Raw genomic sequence first — 14,115 nt, forward strand, 5'->3', positions numbered from 1 at the left:
AGCATGAAGGTCTGTGGGATGCTATTTTTTTTTTTTTTTTTTTTTTTTTTTCAGAAAGAACATAAAACCCCCATAAACACACTCTAGGTAGTACCAGGTTTCACAGAGTTTCAGATTGGTACATCAGTCACAATAGAAAGCTCCTTTTCCCCCTGCCATTTCTTCCCCCTCCCCCACCTACGGCGGGACTCGGAGACTGGAAGACAAATGGGCAGCTGCCTCTACAGGCAATTGTGAGGAGACTAAAGATCAACTTGCAGCTGGCACTTCCACCCCCACCTCTCCTTAATACTTCAGTCCACTCGCTGCCAGACAAGGATCATGAGTCAGCTCCTAAACATATTCTCGTTGAAACAATAGCTATAGCTCTCTGCTGCAGCTACGCCACTACCCCAGCTCCAAGGGGCACGCCGCAGTTACAGAAAGAAAAGGATTTTCTACACTAAACCTGCAGGTTTTTAACCTGCAGCAGCCCAGCGCCAGCACTGAGTGATCCAGCACACACGTTCTAAGGACACTCTGCTGAACACCTGAGATTAGCCAAGCCAATTCTGATGTAACAGGCTGAAGTCACTACTGTAACGAGAATCAGCAGAAGCAGCAAGTGGTTTTGGGCACTCCAAACCAGGAGTGGTTTTGGGGCTCCAGGGTAAAGCAGATGGCTTTTGCACAAACCTTTTCACCGACAATAGGGTGCAGGTTGATACCGCAGCACTGTACACTGCAGTACTAATTAGAAAGCAAAGAAACCAATTTGCCCTTTTACAAATTAAATGTATCACAGCTGTAAGAGCTGCTCTCTCGATTCTGAGCAGCCACCATTCCCTAAAACTGCTGTGTTCAAAGGGGAACTCTAGCACATGGACATTTCAAGAAGGAAGCAGCTTCCTTTTGCAAGGACATTTCAGCTTACCAGCTAATGACATCAAACTCAAACTTTTAACTTTTCTGACCCAAGTGCTGTCAGACGATAAAGAATTCAAAGACAGAGGTAAGAAAATGCAGTGGAGATTTCTCAGAACTAGATGTTAACTGATGAACTGGAGGTGACTACCGAGCACTTGAAGAGCTGTGCACGTAGGAAAGGTTAGACACAGGACAGTCTATGCCCATGCACAGCACCCTCAAGAAATATCAGCACCCAGAGCATGCACTACCTACAGAGAGTCCACTGATACCCTCTGAAAAGACCTTGCTGAAAGAGCTACAGTGCAAGCTAACACGTTAGGAAACTTCGCTGAATGCCACATTTACATGAGTATTTCTAGCTAAGAAAGACCATAAAGACCAAAGTTGTCCTTTCTCACCTCACCAGAATTTGTGTTTCTTATAGCTGAGTATTGCCAATTACTTGGGAGAAGTCTTTAACTCAAAATGGTGGCATGTCTTGAGCCTCACTGCCCTATAAGCCAGAAGGCAAGCTGGAGACAAGAAGGCAAGACCACGAAGAGGCAGGACAATCAAAGAGAAGTCTGCTTCTCCTGCAGGATGCTGACAAGTGTGTTTGGTGGGACTGTGCAACACAGATTAGAAGGTTCTACTGCTAAAGCACTGCGTCAATTTTACCATCAACATAAGTGTGATTAATGTATACATTCTGTACAAAAAGATAGCAGACTATACATACATATCTTTTAAATTATTTTATTTTGTGTAAGCTAAAAGGAAATTTACACACTTAAATCTCAAAAGACCTTGGGCATGCACATTGACCTTTTTAGAGGTTCTTCTACATAGCTCTCTTTTTTCCATAGGAATTTCCCCAGACATTTACAACCCATAGTTTTTTACTGTATATACAGCCTAAAACCATAGCAATCTATGATTATGTCATTTTACACTGTGCAAAATCAAACAGGAATAGTGGTACAACAGAACATAAAAATTTTTAACAGGTAAAATTCATTGTAAGACATTCATATAGTTTTGGTCCTTCTTTTCCAAATCAAACTGATTAAAAGCAGACAACCTTCTCATGACCCAAAAATAAGAAAAAAAATCAAGTGTTTAGACAGTGACCCATAACTGGAACAAGAAGTTACTGACAGCATACCTTTCAAAAGGCTATATGGTGGCAGAGCCACATCACTTAAATTTAAGAACATAAAAACTGATCAGCCAACCAATCAAACAGGGGCAGAGGATGGGGGAGAAGAAAAGTAAAAACACATCTTAAGCTTGTTAAAGCACAAAAGAAATTATTGTGTTTTAAAGAAACAACAATAACTGAAAACCCACAAGGGGACAATGTAACCTTAGGGTTTTTTTTTTCCAGCAATTAAGTATTTTAACATATGCAGGAAAGAAAAAGATGCTTGGACGCAATCTGAAAACTTTTTAAGGGGGACTTCACAGAATTGTGAAGATTGAAGTTTTCATTATGTGTTTCTAGGATTTTATTTTTTTTTTAACTTTTTAAAGTTTTTTAAGAAGGACACCACCAGTGTATTTCACAAAGACATAAATGTATACATCCCAGCACAACAAAAAGAATAGATCTTCAAAAAGATTTACCCCCAAATATTTACATTTTTCTCTAATATAAATTTAGGACTCCAGTATGTAAATAAATATACATTACTATGTATACCTTTCTAGTGCTGCTTACCAACAAATCATCTGAACTTGGTTTTTTGTTTATTTTTTTTCTTTTTTTCAATTAAAGCAAGATTGCTTTTTACGACCCACCGAGGGAAGAAAGAAAAAAAATCAATAGAAAACGTCCAATTCACATCACTTTAGTCTACCTTTTCTTGGCAGCTTGTTGAAGGTGTTAATGTGGCTGGGAACATCAACACCTTGGCATGCATGAAAGTTAAGTCAGGAAGGCTAGAAATCACCTTGGCAGCTTCTTCACTAAGATGTTCTTCCTTTTTAGGCTTCCTGTTTAAGAGAAAAGAACAAAGTGCATTAATCCAGTACCTGATATCCCTGGGCTCAGTGAAAGAATCACTGATTGAAGCAGCGTTCAGTTTGCCTCCCATTGACAGGCAGTTCTGTAAGCTACTTAAAGGTAGTCTAATGTCCTAATACCTGCCTGCCTACCAACAGAGTGTTAGCATAAAAAATCAGCAAAATGTTCCTGTATATTGTTGCAATAAAGGAAAAAAAAAAAAAAAAAAAGAGAAAGGTTTCCTATTCAGATGCTAGTTCTAGTGTGAAGAGACTGACTTGAAGAGACAACCATGTCCATATTCTAGGGCTAAGACAATAGAAGCATTAATTCTAAACTACCTAAACCCAGTATGGCCACTCAAAATAAACTGGAAAAATCTTGAAAGGGCATTAAGAAGTTTCCTAACTTAATACTTTTAAAATATAAAGGTACTTATGCTGTGTTTCTAACACAACCATTTTCTGATGGTACATCACACTGCTCTGTATCATGACCCACGAACCCCTCTTACCCCTCAGGGCTCATCAGCAGCAAAAGGCGGCTCAGAACCAGCAGCTGCTTGCTCTGAAGTGCAGCAGTAGGTATGGCCCTAGTGGTGCACGTGGCAGTTTGGGAATCCATGGTGCTTGCTTTGCCTTTTGCATTATTCACAGGAATGACTGAGTGCAAATGAAGGAAGAGGCCTGAGTCCCACCTCGCCTGGTTCTCACCATGATGCAAACCCTTCACGTTCCCTAAGGAGATTGAAGCCCAGCTCAGACTGCTACAGAAGATCCCCCTCTCCTGCCCAGACACCCAAACTTTACAGACATTTGGCTTATCTTTGAAGAATGCTGCCTATTACTAGAAAATACTCCATTTTCCAGCAAACATCACTCCAGTTCCCAAAAGGCAGCTGCTACACCCTGTAGTGATGTTAGAAACAGTAGCTAGATAGGCTCCCTCACCTTTAGGGCAAAACGCTGAGACAGAAGGCTTGAACCAAATAACTGCCTTTCCCTAGAACGTTTCAGAAGTTTCCTTTCTGTATCTTGGTCTTAGCTATAAACTCTAAGCAGAGCCCAGGAGAGGGCAATGATCACCAGCAGCATGTACTTGTATTTTCTTTTGTCAGCACCCCTCAGGATTGTTTCCTGAGCTGATCAGTGGAAAGCAAGGGGCTATGTGTTTGCTTCAGCAGCAGTCTCAGAATTTCTTAACTAGAAGAAGGGGACAAAAAGAGCAGGAGTCAAACTCATCCTTGACATCACTGATCATTGTGTTGACATTGAACTATCACTTTTGTTTGCTACTTGAAATCTCCACTTGATGAAAGGTCTCTAGATGAGGCAGCCCAGATACTAAATCTGACTTTCCTTCACTAGAATAGCAATATTTTCTTTTCTTTGCTGCAGTGGAATTTCATGAGCCACTGACTAGGCAGATTACCAAATTCTGGAGGATAAACAAAGCTGTGTGCTGGATTTACTGAAGGAAGAAGCAGAGAGCCAATATGTGCCTCCTTTCCTAACAACTTCAGCCAGCTCTGCACTGAAGGACTACCTCTGAGCTGTTGAAATGTGGTTCTCACCCACCACTGTGTTATCAGTATCTGGTGCCACTATTAGTAATCACTTACCACAAGCCTCTTAAAGGTACAAACTCCTGGTGATCAAGGACATACAGCTAACAAAGGAGTGTTTGACAGAGGACGCCAGAGGAAGAGGGCTGACTCAGAGAGCTGCATTAAAAGGAGTTCCTGTAATTGTTAATCAGGCACCAAGATGGAGCTCACACACTCCTGGCTATTTATATGCCTCTTCCTCCTCTGCTCAACTGTGGCATGTTAAAAAATGACAGTGCTGGGTCCTGGGGACAGCACTGCATTTCATTTGGTGGTCATATGCAGGGCGGTGCTACTGCTCTAGCTGGTCTGTGCAACATCCCTGCAGAACATGCACATCTGGGAGCACAGCCAGATGTGAATCTCACTCCATTACTGAATGCTCCCCTCCTGGCTGGAGGTCCTTTCCAATAACTTATCTGCTTAACGGCTCCTGTAAAAGCTATCTGAAAAGGGCAAGCTACCACACTAACACTGCAAACATGACTTAATGACCAAGTTACAGATACAATCACTTGGTAATGAGCCTCAAAACCACTTCTTAAGTCACATCAGTGCAGAGAGGGATGAGACAGTTTGAAGTCTCCATCCCTCGATGGAGAGGGGCGGGTTCCTATGGAAGACAATGGAACAGGGTACTGCAGTGTCCATTCTGTGTTACAGTCAGTGCCTTCCGTAGCAAATATCACCAGGGCAACCCTAAATAATTACTCACTACCTCTCTATGCTTAAAAGACGAAGTAGCATCATTGCTGCAGACTATTTTTACCCTTAAAACTTATCAAACTGCCTAATAACAGTGGGATCTTCTGATAGAGGCAAGAGAAAGAACCACATCATGTGCATTAATTTCAGTTACTGCTTTTGGTCAAGAAGTTCCTGTTCTCAAGAGCTTCTTTTGCTAAACCCTGATGTGTGGGAAGGCATTGCAGAGCTTCTCCTGCTCATGGACTCCTAGTTTCTAGGTACCATGCCTTACAGAATGGACACCCAAATGAGCAGATTGTCAGTGGGAGCTGTACTACTACTGTCTGCTTTGGAACTGGAACTTGTGATTACTAAACCATGAAAGGACACAGCCCTGGCTCAAAACGAGGTCTCCACCTCACTCATATGTTAAAACTACCCTCTACAGAACATTTTGCCCCCATCCGGCTTCTCCTTTACACTGGGTTACATTTCCTCTTGAGACAGAGGACAGAAGGGATGCCTTTACCTAAGGAATTGTACTAGTCTCTCTACCTGCTAGCACAAAGTTCCCTTTTCAAAGGCATGTCAGCACTAAGCTGCAAGAAATTAGCCAGACTGACAGGCAGGAAAGTTGCTGGAAGAAAATTTAGCAAGAAATAGGGAATGCTTTGTGGATGTGTCACTCATACCTCACTGTTCTGATTTGCATTTCAAGCCCTTCCTGCAGTGTTCAGCTCTTACAGGACTTCAGTCAACTCCTGTGTTTGCCACGGGGTTTGTGGATAGCACCAGCAAAGCCAGGCTCTAATATCAACAATGAGTTGATTAGAGAAATGCACTTCAAAAATCACTCTGTAATTATGAGTTAGCCTGCTCCATCCAACACTGCCCCCAAGAAGTATTCCCAGTTTAAATGAGGGTTTCAGCCATTTCTTGGTAAGGTATCAGTGCTCTGTTTTCCTTCAACAAGACAGCAGATAAACTTTTGATCTCTGCCAATTCTGTGGAACCCGGCAAGGCTGCAGAGTTTCTGTGGAATGCTGCACTGGATCCCTGACCTCCAACACTTACTGCTGCCGTCAAGGTTTCAGGCTCAAGCTGAGGGTGAAGTTTCCCCTCCTCTCCTGACGCTTTCCTTCTGAGTTCCAGCTTCAAGAGATGGGTTTGCAAGCAGAAGATGGGACTGTTTCAGACAAAGATGGCTCTTCACATGGTTTTCTACAGCTGAACAATGGTTATTTCCACTCCAAACTTTAGGGTAGAGATCCTGACTGAGTTCAGACAAGTTGCAGATATGGGATATCCTCAGCACAACTGAAGTTGCCATCAAAGTGGCGTTAAGCCCCTGGCTGCATCTTCCCCTGATCAGTAATTATGCACAGCTAAGAGTCCACATTTCCAGGCTGGTGCATGAAGGTCATCCTTATTGCATCCAGCCACTCCTATTTTAGAGTCTCTATTTCACTGAGAAAGAATTTTTAAAATTTCAAAAGAAAACTAATTTTATTACAAAAAGCTAGCATACTACAACATATTTGGCATACTGCTGAGACCTCCTTATTTCTCAGGTTTCCAGTCTGAAGAACAAAACCACACTGCTTCTCTTTTTTAGAGCACGAAACAAAAAAAAAACCAAAACACCTCTTGAAATTTTTAAAAATCAGAGTTAGCAAACACATACAAATTGTACTGAACACTGGAAACAGCTGCTGATTTAAACCAGCTAACCCCTGTGTGTGTGTGAAGTTAACCGCCGAGTCTGAGGTTCCCACCTCTCTCTACAGCCTGATCTATTGCTACAGCACAGATCTAGAACTCCCTCCTATGTGGAAGCAACCCTCTCCAGAGCAGGTGAAGAACTCTGACATCTGGATAAAGAGCTTTAACAGCACAAGTAAGAGCTTTTGAGTGCACCATAGACAGTGGAAAAAACTCTTATCAAAACCCAACAATACAGAAAAATGAAGGTCAAGTTTCTCGTACGCAAAACAGGCTTCCCTGTTCCTTTGTAAGGAAAAAGTAAGCTGAGACATCTTCAAGCAAGCAAGCAGGTACAAATCTATGAGTGGAGGATGAATAATCCATAAAGAGATGTTTGGACTTTGTATGTCCTGCTGTGAATTTGTGGTTACTCTTAAATTAGACTTAGAATGTATTACAGAAATATTTCAACTCTAACTATGTTTTCTGAATAGTGAAAGTCAAACTTTCCCACTACTGTATCTTAAGAGTATAATGCACTCCATGGATAGAAGAATAGGCAATCCAAAAGTAGACAAAAATCAGCACTGAAGTGTGGTGTTCCCTCTACTGGTTCTCCCTTGAAATTTCATGGCCTGTTGAACTTTTTTATTCAATGTTCAATGAACGTTTTCATTGCAAGAAAACTAGCAAGATCGTTTTCTCAATGAAAGAACATGTTTTAAAACATGTGTTGAAAATTCCAGTTTTAGACATTTTAAGAAAGCCAGCTGTCTCTCACCATTATAAATCCCTACATTTGCCACAACTCTTCAAACTGTACCTCCTAATTGCTATGCTGCACAGGAACACATCTAGTTTTAGAGTGCTGAATAAACCCTAAAGCTCACTTACCAGTGAGGATATGTTACTCTCTATTAGTGGCAAAGCAACTAATATTTCTTGCATGTTAAGGCATGCACTTCCTCAACAATATTAATATTTTCCTTGGAGAAAATCACTCAGTGATTGTTTTAATGGGCACAGATGTTCATTACACATTAAGACAGCCCAGGATCCTACTGCTTAGATACACCTGAAAAAAATAAACTCCAAGAATAACAAGCTTGTAAATGGAGACTATTTTGTACCCATTCAAGAGGCCAGACTTCAAGAGAGACAACTGACACCTAATGACTTCATATAGACTCTACCTATACGAAAAAAGTACAGAAGAACTTCATATGAGACCCAAGAAGCAGAAAAGACATCCTAAACCAATTAATGCAAAATGAATCTCATGTTTGGTCACTGAAGTTTTGACAGACGTATATGGGAAGGGACAAATACTAGCATAATTATTAGCTTTATCATTTTACTTGTGGAACATTTTCTATCTATAAACTACACAGAGGACTGAGGAGAGTCTTCTGTCAGAGTCCTAGGTCACTGAACTGCATGGTTCAGTCTACCCTTCCATTCCTAGGAATCAGCTCTGCTCTTCAGAAACTTGCTTCCTCCAGCTCTGCCATTGGTTCTAGTTTTTCCACTTAGGTCCTGATGATCTTTTTCTTTCAGCTCATGAACTGTTTCCCATCCTATTTTTGAGTTCTATGATAATTTGGAATACAAACTACAGTATTATGAATTTAATATTTAAATTTAAGCCTTTTGACCATCCAAGAACTTCTGACCTAAAACAGCACACACATTCACTCCTCACATTTTGTGCCACTCTTAGGAAAAGAAGAAAAAGACACAACAAAGAGTATTTACCTTGTGGACGTGCTTGCCTTTTCCACTGTGGACATGAGTCTTGCAAACGCATCAGTCACTCTGTTACTTGCATTGGAAGTTTCCAGTTTTGAGGTTGTCAATTCATACAACTCAGGATCCACACCTTATAGTATAAAATGATAATCAGTGATGGTTGGAGGCAAATACAGCCATAATTAGCCACAGACCAGCTTGCTAGAGACTGTTTTCTGTAAACATCTGAATCATTTATAATTTCAAGATGCACGAAAAGAACATGACAGAACCTGTGTGAGTTTCTGAAACACGGTCCTCTTTCCCCACCCTTTTTCAGTAGCTTTTGTAGTTAGTGTGTGTGTTTTGTAGTACAACACTGGATAAAGTCTGGCATACAAGGTCTCAGTATAAAAGTAAAAGAAACACATTTGATTTACCTTTTAGAGGGGAACACCTGTAAAAATGTCAGCTCTGCTAAAATGGATTGTTTCAATTACTTTAACTCAACTGTCTGTATTGAAATAATGTTGTAGGTTAATGGGGACCAACTGTAAGAGAGATCACAGACAACACTGGCATGCATTGGAGTGCATTTAGTACCTTGCTTTTCACAAGAGGTTGTGTTAAAAAATCTCAAGTGGGGAAAAGCAGCTTTTATTCTACATACAAGTGGAGTTATATTAATATGTGTAACACCACCCAAACTTTTAGTCTGTGCTCCCTTCTCATCTTTCAAGTACTTATAAAGCACCAAGTATCTGGATATTTCAGCCTTGATCTCTAGTTTCAGGTACCTTAAGTCAGATGCTGAATTTTCACATCACATACGTTGTGAATGGATTTCAAATTTTATCAGCAGAGGTCATTCTGAAAACAACACAAACAATGGAAACCTGCATCCAAAACAATACGTATGTATGAATGAAATTCTACCCATTTAATATCAATCACATCTCAACAGGAAGTAGCTCTAGAGTTTCCAGATATTGTGTTTTCTTTTAAAAAGTGTCTAGAAATTAGAATGATCTAGATTCAAAAAAAAGACTGCTGCAACACATTTTGCTCAGAAGCATTTCAAATTGGTGATATTTCTCTACAGTCTCAGCTATTTTATGCTTCCTGGGTTTGAAAGAAGTGTGCACATGCACCATCAACAGCTAGAAATATTTTTCAAAAGCAGTGCAGATTTTTGTAGAGGAGCATGGTGTGTTACAGACACCTGTGTTCTAAACAAGTGTAATGCTAATGCCAGCTGGTTTGGACAACAGAGAAGTATTTCATACTACTGCAGAACAAACACTGCAAATACTGGGATGTGACCATCCCATGTAGCTACAGAATATAAATGCAGCATTTACAGACTGATGTGCTGGTGACTTTACCCACCTTACTTGCCTGGATCAAGATACTTTTGAAGTACTCCTGAAATACCAAAAGATTACTCAATAAAAAAACCTGCCCGTGCCTATTGTCCTGCCTTTTCCACCCAGTAATTGCAGTACAACGTGCACAAACAGATGAGGTTAATAATCCTCATGCCTGCTTTGCACAGGCTCTCCCCAGGCAGCGTTTTGACCATTCGTCATTTGTGCACAAGTTAAGTACTCTTGCATTGTTAGGAAACTAAGCTGATCAAAAAGTAAAATTAAGAAAATCATCTGGTTAAGCTGCCCGAGTTGGCGGGGGGGGGGGGGATTGCAGGGAGAAGATCTGTTCTATTTAATATGTGTTGATTAGAAATTAATCAGCTTTCCTTTCAACGTACATTTTTTTAAGTCTGGATTTTCAAAGATAATTTTGTCCAGTTTCATGTGAAACACTAAAATATGTACTGTCCTGAGACCAGTATACCAAGACTTTAAGTACTGTCAGATGTTTACAGAACTTGGAAATAAGAAAAAGCCCAGCTACTCCATAAATACATCCACTTTCAGTCAGGGAGAGGCAGACTTGAAGAAATACACTCTGACTTGCAGAAGCCTGAGAAATCCCATTAAGGTACAAAGTGTAAAACTAATCTAAACAAGGAGACCTTTGACATGCAACTCTGCAACAAACATTAAATGCAGCCTCATAAGTTACATCATTTAGATATTCACATTTACAGACCTAAATTAATTTTCATTGTAGTGTGATGTCATTTCTCAATTCACTGTTCTTTAGGCACCTCTTATTCAGCTACATTTATTTTAAACTACTAACATGAAAAATAGAACAACACACGAAATATGTGGGAATATATGGGAAATGAGTAACTCCCTGTTCATGATGTTATATAAAATATAAATAAAAGTTATTTTGGCTATTGATGAAATCAGACTGTGAAGAATAGAGCGATCTATAGTATATAAAACTAACGCCTTCAGATAAAGAACTTCTACTACTGATAAAAGTTTCTTCTTTAGGCCAGAAGATCTAACAATTTGCCTTTTAATTATTTTATTTTTAAGAGTTGCATATTCTCCATTTTATTCAAATGATTAGAGAATATTTTATGAAAGCACTACAAAACCTTAATGAGATATTGAAGGAAAGTTAGCCAACCAAACCCCACACAAAGCTCCTAAACACACACACAAACACACTAGCTGCAAGCCAAGAAACAAATGACTTTCCCAGAAACAAGTCAGGAGGAAAGAAGAACCAAAACCAAACCAACCAAAAAAAAAAAAAAAAAAAAAAAAAAACCACAAAAAAAAAAAAAAAAACAAACCACAAAACAAAACAAAAAAACAACAAACCACACACAAAAAAATAGGCACTATAAGGCATACTAGGGAGAGTGATAATACCTGTAACTTAATGAAACAACAACATGGGGGGAAGGAAAAAAAAAAGGCAATAAAGGCCTATCAGTATCTCTCCAGTAATCACTTCAAGTGTGCACTCTGTCAGGATTCAAGAACTTACCCAACTGCACAAGCAGTACAGGTACTGGGTACTGACAACTAACGTGACAGACCTGCACACACTTACAAAAGAATCTCTAAGGCTCAAGCATCTTGAATTTGCTACCTATCACATCCTTGGCAAACCTGCTGTATTTCATCAGATAATGACATTTTTTTCTCAGGGGTGGAATAAAAGGACAATGCCAAAAAATTGTCTTCAACAATCAGATTTCAAAACTAAAAAAGCAGGTTTTTAAAAACAAAAAAATACAATAATAATTATAAGCACTTATTTGAAAAGTTGGAACCCCCAAGCTTCTTAAAAATGGATTTTTTTAAATTAAAATCACTAAGTGGAAAAAAAACTCCTTCCTATGAAGAAAGTGAGGATCATGGCTTCAGGTGTTGTCTTGAAAGAATATTTGCCTCATCTACTTAACCTATCTGCTGGGATACAACTCCCAAATGTTCCCTTAAAATCCTGCAGAAATTTATTCAAAGTGTAGGTTTTCACAAGCTCACACAAAATACTCAGAGCATATAAAAACCATACAATAAATGAATTCAATTACATTGCCATGTTATTCATTGGAGGGAGTAGTGCTTTCATCTCCTTTTTAAAAGAGTAAGTTGTAGATAAAGTGCTTTGGTTTTATAATTAACATTCACAAACTTCTAAAGTCCCACAAACATGCAACTATCCTTGCTTTCTATTACAAATGTTGTTAAAACACTTTTTTCACCTTAATATTGGTAGTTCACACTAGGAAAAAATTTACAACTTGCTGGTAGCAGCAAAGCCCAGCAGGGTCACCATACATTAAGCCCCATAGCTTTATATTGACACTTAACTTCCAAATAACATTGTAATGCTGTAATTTGGAGGCAGTTATTCAGAAAAGAGAACAAGCCTCATTTTTTTGGGAATGGTCACATCTACAGCATTTTTCATTTTTTTTTTTCTTAAATGCTTAGAAAAGTTAACTTTGAAAATTTCTCCTTTGAAATAAGTGTTTTAACATCTTATTTGCAAGAGCATAAGAGCCATTCATTCCTTCAGCATGTGACCAATACAGAGCTGACAGTACCTTTTAAATACTTGGCACTTGATACAAAACATCAGAAACCAGAACACAGATTAAAGGAAAAACGCAGTAGAAAGATATTTTAGAGAAACGCAACGTAAAATTTCTCCTTGTTTATAGGAAAGTCAAGTGATGTGCTCATGCTTTTAGTAAGTCGCTATAAAATTACAGTTGTGGTTTTAACACTCTGCTGACCTGGGATTGTGGTGGTGCTGCTAGAGCTACTGTCATCCACGGGCCCAAAGAAATCAAGGTTCAGAAGAGTGGAACCTCCACTAGCTTGAAATTCAGTGACCGTGTTGGTAGGCAGCCATATAGAAGGTAAGCCAAGGGAGGGGTTTATGTGTAAAAAGGGGTAAGACACACACTTGAACATGCAAGTTATAATTAGTACTCAGTATGCAATTTAAAAATCGACATGAAAACAATGCTTACAGTATTAGTTTGTACCTTCTGAAATGTTAACAACTTAATTCTGTGCACATTTCCTCATGTACAATGCAGCAAGGAAATCAACACTAGTAACTTTAAAATAGAAATATTTATTTCAATCTAAAAATGGAAGAGAACCAGCACGACCCAGAGAGAAAGATGTGATCAGTTAAAGGGAAACAATATATAGGTAAATTGATAGTTAGAATATAGTGGGATTTTTCTCCCTCACTGAAATTTAAAGCCATTCTTTCATCAGGAAGACTTAGCAGATCCCCAAACAGCAAAGAACCAAGAAAAAAAAAAACACTTTAAAGTTTTGCTTGGTAGCTTTAAGTTATTAATTAGCACTATCTTAAAGCAGTGTGAACACAGGGTAACAAATGCCACTCTTAAACCCAGTTCCTTACTGGTAAGTTATACTGTTCCCCTTTAGCACTAAACCAGAAATCAAATCAAGATACATTTTAAAGAAGTTGTTTGTTAAAAAGAAAGCAAGATGATTGACTGAAGTAATAAGACACCAGACAACAGCAAAAGGGTCCATCCAGGCTTTCCTTCAGCAGCATGATATTGCTGTTCAAACCCTTACATCCCACGTGTTCTGAAACAACACTGAGGTAACTAACCCCAGTGCAGTAAAAAATCCAGTTCATTTTAGCCTGCTTCTGAACAATTTATGTGTCATGAACTAATTGCTGTTAGCAGGCTCTTCATAAAAGTATAAGTTTCTTTATGGTTTTTTAGTCTGTCCACTGAACACGTTTCCAAAACTTGTTTTATCTCCCTTGCATGCACTTACATTTCTGAGGCTGGAGGCGGTGGCACAACTCACTTTGCTATTAAAATAGACATAGGTGAAGGGTCTTTTCTATGGTAACTATATACAGTTAAAGATACAAATAAGTTCGTAGCTACCTCTTTAATTTAATATATTAACTAAAATTATCTCTTGAGTGTAAGCAAAAGTGGTAACAGATGAAATGACATTTTTGAAATATAAAATTATCTCTAAATCTGAAAACTTTCAGCTCAGGAAGCGTATCTTTTGCAAACAGTTTGTGGGTAAAATATTGTGCTTTGAAG

The 14,115-nt window shown here is 39.0% G+C and overlaps 1 protein-coding gene across 1 annotated transcript in view; it reads right to left on the reverse strand.

Moving 5' to 3' along the window:
- Nucleotides 1-1,628: 1,628 nt before the first annotated feature.
- The window catches only part of AFTPH (aftiphilin), a 34,626-nt gene continuing 22,139 nt past the window's right edge, over nucleotides 1,629-14,115 (reverse strand). The window contains exons 7-9 of the mRNA XM_008939205.1: nucleotides 12,793-12,876; nucleotides 8,646-8,769; nucleotides 1,629-2,883 (exon numbers count right to left, since the gene is read on the reverse strand). Of these exons, the coding sequence (XP_008937453.1) occupies nucleotides 2,739-2,883; nucleotides 8,646-8,769; nucleotides 12,793-12,876 (353 nt within the window). The 3' untranslated portion in view covers nucleotides 1,629-2,738. The remainder of the gene's footprint in view (nucleotides 2,884-8,645; nucleotides 8,770-12,792; nucleotides 12,877-14,115) is intronic.

The sequence above is a fragment of the Merops nubicus genome, unplaced genomic scaffold (genome assembly GCF_000691845.1).
Source record: "Merops nubicus isolate BGI_N331 unplaced genomic scaffold, ASM69184v1 scaffold14054, whole genome shotgun sequence".
In the NCBI taxonomy this organism is placed as follows: Eukaryota; Metazoa; Chordata; class Aves; order Coraciiformes; family Meropidae; genus Merops; species Merops nubicus.